This window comes from Ursus americanus, chromosome 33, assembly GCF_024610735.1.
Source record: "Ursus americanus isolate L20-20 chromosome 33, mUrsAme1.1.p, whole genome shotgun sequence".
Taxonomy (NCBI): domain Eukaryota; kingdom Metazoa; phylum Chordata; class Mammalia; order Carnivora; family Ursidae; genus Ursus; species Ursus americanus.
Window position 1 is genome coordinate 19786595 of NC_142159.1, and position 7079 is coordinate 19793673.

A 7079-nucleotide genomic window follows, 5' to 3' on the forward strand; every position below is an offset into this window, starting at 1 on the left:
AAGTCAGGGCTCGTGGAACGCTTCTCGGCTCAGAGAGCCCAGCCTGACAGGGAACTCTTAGCCTTTTTCTCAGGGACCCAGTGTAACGGGCATCCTCCTGCGGCCATCCTTTCCAGGCTGGGGAGCTGCTCTTGGGGAGACCCAATCCTCCACCTGCAGCTGGGGGCCTGAGGACCCACCAGACTCCTCTGTGGAGGAAGGATCAGGAACGGGGTGATTTGATCAGGTGACCGTCGTTTACTGCCTGTGAGATGTTGGGGGGCAAGCGTCTGGTGTGTCCTAACTCCTCGCCTCTCGGGCACCACGCGGCTTTCTGAGATTCCCTTCCGTGAGCAACCCAGCGGCTTCCCCACAGTCTAACCCGGCTGGCTGAGGGGGCGCGCTTCCCATCCCTGGTGTGGAGAGGGGGAGCCCCTACAGAGCCCGGGACCCCGCAGGGGAGGCACACATCAAGAATGCAGGCAGCCTGAGCAGGGAAGGAGGTTTATTGGGGTTGCAGGCTCCCAAGGAGGGTCACTGCTGCGTTTTCTGGAAGAGCAGAGAACAGGGTGAGGGACTTGGGTGGAGGTGTGTGTGTGTGCCCCCTTCTGGAGGGAACACTGCCCGCGAGTAGGAACAGGGGGCGTGGCAGGCAGCCCTGGGTCTCGACAAGCCAGTCTCACCTCTGCCCAGGGGGTCTGAGCCCCCTCGGCCCTTCAGACCACCAGGCAAGTGAGGCTCAGAGCACATCCTGCCCCCGGCACGAAGGCCCAGAGCCCAGGGTGACCCTCTGCTCCCCCACCACCCGTGCTGACTCCTCTCCCCCGCTGGGCCCTGCTCTCATGGGGCCACGCGTCGCTCGGGGGCACGGGTGTGGGGCCTGGGACGGAGCTGTAAGGATTTGCTGAAGCCAGCGGATGAACGGATGACGTCAGCGACTGTGCCCCTCACCGCACCCAGCTCAGCACTTGGCGCTTCCCGGATGGGCGCGCGAGCGTGTAAGCACACGAGTGAGCGGGAGGGTGAAGGCACGGGTGAGTGGGGGAGGGGCGGGGGCGGGAAGAAGGGCTCGGAGATGGGCACCCACCTCTTTGATCCAGTCGATGTAAGAGGACACGCGGGTGAAGACCGTGGGCTTCTTGACAGTGTTGCAGCCCAGCGAGGAGCCGAAGCTGACGATGCCCTGCACCTCCCAGAAACCGCTCTCAGCCTGGCAGTTCAGTGGGCCGCCGGAGTCCCCCTGTGCCAGACCAGGCGATCGTCAGCCATGGGGCTTCCCCCACAGGCAGGCTTGGGAAGCAGGGGCCGGGGGGGGGGTGGTCACAGTGGGGGATATGGGCCGGTGCTCCCTATTTTGGCCTCAGCCTGTCTATGGTGAGGGAGGCAGAGGAGATGCGGTTTGGGGGTGCCAGACTAGCTTGTAGGTTGCTGTGTGATCTTGGGCTAATGATAACCCTATCTGTGCCTCAGTTTCCCTAGCTGTTCATGTCACTGTGTCTAAGGCTCTGTGAGCTGCCCAGAAAGGTGAGGATGCCGAGAGCTGTATTGGAGACCTGAGATAGTGAGGAATGTGGGAGTGGGGAGAGGGGATGGAAATAGGACAATTTCTGATTGTTCTAGATGTTTCTGTGTCAGACTCCTTAAGTCCTGTGCCTCCCTCGATGGAGCTGATGGCTTGAAGGAGCCCATGCAGAGACTTCATGGAGGTCTCTTCTGTGCTTGTTAGACTCGGTCCTCACACCAGCCCTGTGCTCACTTTGTCTCCATTTTATAGATGGGAAAACTGAGGTGCAGAGAGGGTAAGCAGCCCGCACAAGATGGCACAGCTACCTAGTGGTGGGACAGGGACTCCACCTTGGATACCCATGTACCTTGGGTTCTCCTGCCCTCGCCGCAGTGCTGAGGGGTAGGGGTGACAAGTTTCCCCTAAGCCTCCTCGGCCCAACCGGGGAAAGGGCTTGCTTGTGTGGGTTACCTACTCCCACCCTCCTTTGCCCTCCTCGCTGCCCCCTTCCACCCGGCCACCTGGAGGAGGGATGGGGCGCAGGGCCTGACACTCACGTTGCAAGATGAGATGATGCCGTCACCCCCGGCACACACCATTGTGTCCCTCACCATGGTGCCCCACCAGTCTCTCTGGGTGCACGTGGCATGATCCACCACGGGCTGCAGGCCCTGCTGCAGCTCGTCGGCAATGGGGCCGTTGGCTGGGGGAGAGGACAGAGGGTGGCCCTGAGTCAGCCAGGCAGCGCCAAGCCTTCCGGGCACAGAGGGCTGGATGGCGCTGGGGCAGGACCCAGTGAGCTCTAGCTAGACTTCATGAGAACTGCACGTGGGCCTTTAATCTAGAGGCACGACTCCGAGCCTATGGTCCCAAAGTGTCGGTCAGGACCCCTCTGTGGGTGGGGCAGGGGGAGCCCACTGGAGGCAGAACTAATCTGTAGAAAGCCCTTGAGGAATAACCATGGAGTTTTCCTTGATTTGGATTCTGGGGTTTCCATGGTCAATCATTTCCTTGTAGGTCTGCATCACATCGGTAAAGGTCTTTCTCACCCCAAGATTTTCCACGTTTTGACCTGCGTTTTTCTCTAAGTCTCCCATCCTTTCCTTTATTTGCATGCAACCTTTTAATTTAGGCATACGGTTTACCGTAAGCTCTAATCCCCAACCCCCAATGGCTTATTTAGTTTATTTTGTAGTCGCTTAGATGCACCAAGTATGCACCAAGGACTGTTCTAAGCACTTGACAAATTCTAATCCATTTATCCTTACAACACCCCTTCTATGCACTTGTTAGATCGCCTGCCATGTGATACATACTTAATAAATATTAGCTGTTATTGTTACAAAGGTAAAAAAGGCGAGATGTTTAGACAGAAAGGAAAAGTGATGGGCAAATGTGGATGGTACGTTTATTGTGGGAGCTGCTTCCTCCAGGAAGGCTCTCATGATACGCCGGGGGGGGGGGGGAGGGATGGAGGGTGCTGTACTCACTCCAGAGGCGGCCCCAGCCAGTGACGTAGCAGGGGTAGTCTTGAGGCAGCAAGGAGCCCGCCTCCGGCAGGCAGGCCACCTGGATGGTGTCGCTCAGCTGCACGGGCTCCGCGAGCTTGATGAGAGCGATGTCGTTGCTGGAAGCCAAAGCGGAAGTGGTGAGTGTGTGGGAGGGCCTTGGCAGCGTGAGGCAATGCTAAGCAGCCCAGACTGTTAGCTGGGAGTCCAGCCGAGGGTGACCAGGAGTCGTCCATGAATATCCCAGACTGCCAGATCCTTACTGGTCAAATGATCGGCTTTCTAAGGCCATGGCCCGCCCCTTAAAGGAGGCTTCTGCCTCCTGTGCCTTGGGGTTCTGTAAGGCTCTACAGCGGGGAGGCCAAACCCCTGCAGGCTATGTATCAGCCAGAAACTAAAGCCAGTTGGAAATGATCAAAGAGGGGCCCTTGCAGATGAAATTTTTAATATTTTCATGTTAACAGAATGAACGCTGGTGACCCTAGACAGACCTGGTTTGACTCCCCCTTCTGCCACATACTGGGCTGTGTGACCTGGGGCATATTTCTTAACCTCTCTGAGTCTTGGGTCCTTGTCTAGGGCTACCATGAGGAGTAAATAAGTCATGGCATATGAAGTGCTTATTGCAATGTGGGCATGCAGTAGACACTCAATAAAGGTGAGTCCTGGCTCAGAGACTTCGGGCAAGACACCACGGGGGCCTCGGGGTTTTTATGCCCCATGTACCTTCTAGGAACACTTGGCCAAGATGGAGATGGGAAAGGAGTCCGTCTCCACTTAGCATTTCCCCATTTTGCATAAAGGGGTCATCTGCTGGCTGTTCAGGGCGAGGATGGGGTCCAGGCACGGGGTGGGGGCAGGCTCTGCCGCTCCACGTCAGGGACCCCTCCTTGCTGCGCGCCGCGCCTCCGCCCAGGGCCGAGAGACGGTGGGCACTCACCGCACTAGGAAGGAGTTCCACTTCTCGTGGACAACGATGGAGTCCACATTTGCAAACACGGAGCCTTCCTCATCTTCCACCAGGTTGTTCTTCCCCAGGGCCACGCGGTAGGTCAGGGTGTTGCTGAGCAGAGGCAGGGGGCTGGGTCAGTGTGACGTAGGGAGGGAACTCAGGGCTTTGGTGGCCCAGCCCTGGGGCCACCGTGGGAATCGTTCCTTTGCGGAGGCGGGGGAGAGGGAGTGTCTATCCGCACTGATCCTTCCCAGGGCTCGGGGTGAGGACCCTGCTTTTGGAGTCAAGTCTACCTTGATTCCTAGGTAGGTGGTCTTGGGCCTCAGTTTCCTCATCTGTACGGCGGAGACAGTGTTGGGATCACCTCTCAAGGCGGCTGCGAGGTGAGCTAGTCCGAGCTGCCATTGCTTCTTGCCCACATGATCTCCCCTCTCCCCCACCTCCCGCTCCCCTCACCCACTCTGCTCCTGCCACACCCGCTTCCTCGTTATTTCTCCAACCTACCAAGTAGGCTCCCTCCTCCCGGTCTTTGCACTGGCTGTTCCCTCTGCCCGGAACACCCTTCCCTTACTTCCTTTGGGTCTTTGCCCTAATACCCCCTTTCCAGAGAGATCTTTCCCAGGCCACCTCATTTCAAATAGGACCCCTTGTACTTTTTATCCTGCCTTATTTTTCTTCACTGCCGCTTGATATGTTGTATATTTGCTTCTTCAACGGCCTATTGCTCTTTTGCCGGAACGCAAGCTCCCTGAGCGCACAGACTTTGTCCTCGCGGCACATTGGGTGTGCACAGTAAATACCGGCTGAATGAGTAAGTGAACCACGAAGTTACTGGATGTGAGCAGCTTATTTAGCCCAGTGCCTGGAGTGTGTAGTAGGCGCTCAATAAAAGCAGCTTCTCAGGCTCCCACCCCAGGGCGACGGCGGGGCCCCCGGGCGCCAGCCCTGCTCACCTGATGCAGTGGGCAGCTGTGAGGACGTAGTTGTCGGCAATCAAGGTGCCGCCGCATGTGTGCCTCCACGAGCCATTGCTGAGGTACTGGAGAGAGATCTGGGGCGAGGCGCGGGACGGCCAGGCGTCAGCCCCGGGACCCGCACCCCGCCACCCTCTCCAGCCCGCCTCCCACCCCTGCAGCGGCATGCTTACCTGCCAGGGCCAGCTGTGGGGCCTGGCATTGTCTCCTCCCACCACTCGGGCGGATAGATTGGGCTGGAAAATGGGGACCCCGCAGCTGGAGGCTGGGGGACCCAGGAGAGGAAGCGCACAGGTGAGAGGGGCCGGCATCGCCAGCGGGGAGGGGGCGGGTGGGAAGAGCACAGACTTTGGGGCAGGGTGGACATAGGTTCAGGTGTTAACTGCACGGCTTTAGGGAAGATATCTAGCTCTCTGGCCTCAGCTTCCCTTTCTGTGAAATGGGAAGAATGGCACTAACCTGATGAGTTTGTCCTGAGGACTAAAATTAGACAATGCATACGAAGAGTTTAGTGAAAGGCCTGGAACAGAGTGAATGTTAATACATTGAAGGAAATATAAAACTAGGGGTGTGTGTGTGTGCCCGGGTCTACCTGTGTCCTTCATCCTTACCCTGTGGTCCCTTTTTGGACCACAGCATAATGGGGGGTGTGAGCACTGAATCCAGGGGTCCAGCCTGTTGTAGCTGGGGAGCTGTGTGGAGCGGTCAAGAGCATGTGCTCTGCACAGAGACAGACCCGGACTCAAATTCCAGCTCTACTGTTAACCAGTCACGTGATCTTAGGCACGCTACCGCACCTCACTGAGCCTCAGTTCCTCATCTGTAAAATGGAGGTATTGATAGGCCCTGCCTCTCAAGGATCATATTAGCTCCTGCGTGTAAAGGGCTTAGCACAGTGCCTGGCACATAGTAACCATGCAACAAGCAGGAGCTGCTATGATTATTCATGACTGTTGTTGTTGTTAGCTGGAAGGACTCTTAATCAAGTGCTCACATTTGTCAAAAGAGCCAGAGAGATTTTGAGAGGTAAAGTGGCTTGTCAAGGTCCCGCTGAGGGTAAGTGACATTCAGCCAACTTCCTTGATTCCTGTCTGGGAGAAGGCCCCCGAAAGGGGTGAGCACAAGCACCAGTCCCCAAGGCAGAGATGCCAACACTAGGAAAGCTAGGCCTTTCTGGTCCCTGGAGTGAGCCCAGGACGGGCAGTGGCTGTGTCCCCAGACCACGTCCTCGGCCCTGTTCTGCGGGTATGGAGGCAGAGTTGCCGAGCAGGTGAGTGGCTTGTCTGACCTGCACCTGGTCACCCCAGAATGCCTTTCCTGGGCCCCCTGAGCCTCTCCTTGTCCCCGGAGACCGCCGGCTGCAGCTGGTCCCCAACCCACAGCTTACCACAGGCCAGGAGCGCGGCGAGGACAATGACACCCAACATGCTGCTAGTGGGACTGGCGGAGGAGCGAGTGGCTGTTGAGGCGGGCGGGGGACGCACTTATAGGCAGGTGTGGGGGTGGGCCCACCTGCTCAAGGCTGAGCCGCCCCTTGGGAAGAAACCTGTTCCGACAAGGCCCTTTCCCTGACCTTGGGTGGTTACTGTTTAATGTGGGCAGGAGATGGGGTTGGCTCAGAGGCATGGGTTTCCCAAATCTCCTGAGACAGCAAATTCTGCAGCTTGTGGGTTTGGGGGACCTCCCCCACCTCTCTGCCTGGAGCCTGTTCTCATCCTCTCTCCCTAACTCATTCTCTTAGTTATTGTCTATTGGGCATCGTGCCTGGTACTTCTTGCAGTCGCTCAGTTGTCCCAACAACATGCAGGAGATGCTTTTATCCACTCAAGAAAGAGGAGGAAGCCGAGACTCAGAGGGTTGGCAACTGCCCAGGGTCAGCCAGTGGGGCAGCACCAGAGCCAGGGTCTGAAGTCAGGACTTCTGACACAGGGCTGGGGTTCATCCTGCAGTGGTACGCTGTTTCCTCCTCTCTCTTCCTCTCTTCTTCGTTCTCCCTCTTTCAACTAATATTGTCTGGTCTTGGGCTACCCCCTGCCTTCCTGCCCCAGATGGAGGCTGAGAAGGTGCTCAGTTGGCCAAATTCTTCTCCAGAACCAGCCCAGTTCTCTCCCTGCAAAGTCTCAGTTTCCCTGTCTCTAAAATGGGCACGTAGGACCAGATGC

The 7079-nt window shown here is 57.5% G+C and overlaps 1 protein-coding gene across 1 annotated transcript; it reads right to left on the reverse strand.

Moving 5' to 3' along the window:
• Positions 1 to 467: 467 nt before the first annotated feature.
• On the reverse strand, positions 468 to 6411 carry LOC123777793 (chymotrypsin-C-like). Its single transcript, XM_045774698.2, has 8 exons — positions 6305 to 6411; positions 5091 to 5182; positions 4897 to 4994; positions 3932 to 4054; positions 2974 to 3110; positions 2041 to 2186; positions 1067 to 1219; positions 468 to 528 (listed from the first exon to the last, which is right to left on the reverse strand). Exons 1-8 carry the CDS (start codon positions 6342 to 6344, stop codon positions 514 to 516), a joined length of 804 nt encoding a protein of 267 aa, XP_045630654.1. The 5' UTR covers positions 6345 to 6411; the 3' UTR covers positions 468 to 513.
• Between the last annotated feature and the right edge of the window lie 668 nt (positions 6412 to 7079).

Bases quoted from the DNA above. Each gene is read 5' to 3' on its own strand.
- LOC123777793 (XM_045774698.2), bottom strand. From the start codon at position 6,344: ATGTTGGGTGTCATTGTCCTCGCCGCGCTCCTGGCCTGTG. The intron at 4,995-5,090 runs GTAAGCATGCCG...GCCTCGCCCCAG, and splicing joins CCCACAGCTGGCCCTGGCAG to ATCTCTCTCCAGTACCTCAG. The intron at 4,055-4,896 runs GTGAGCAGGGCT...GCCTCTGCTCAG, and splicing joins ACAGCTGCCCACTGCATCAG to CAACACCCTGACCTACCGCG.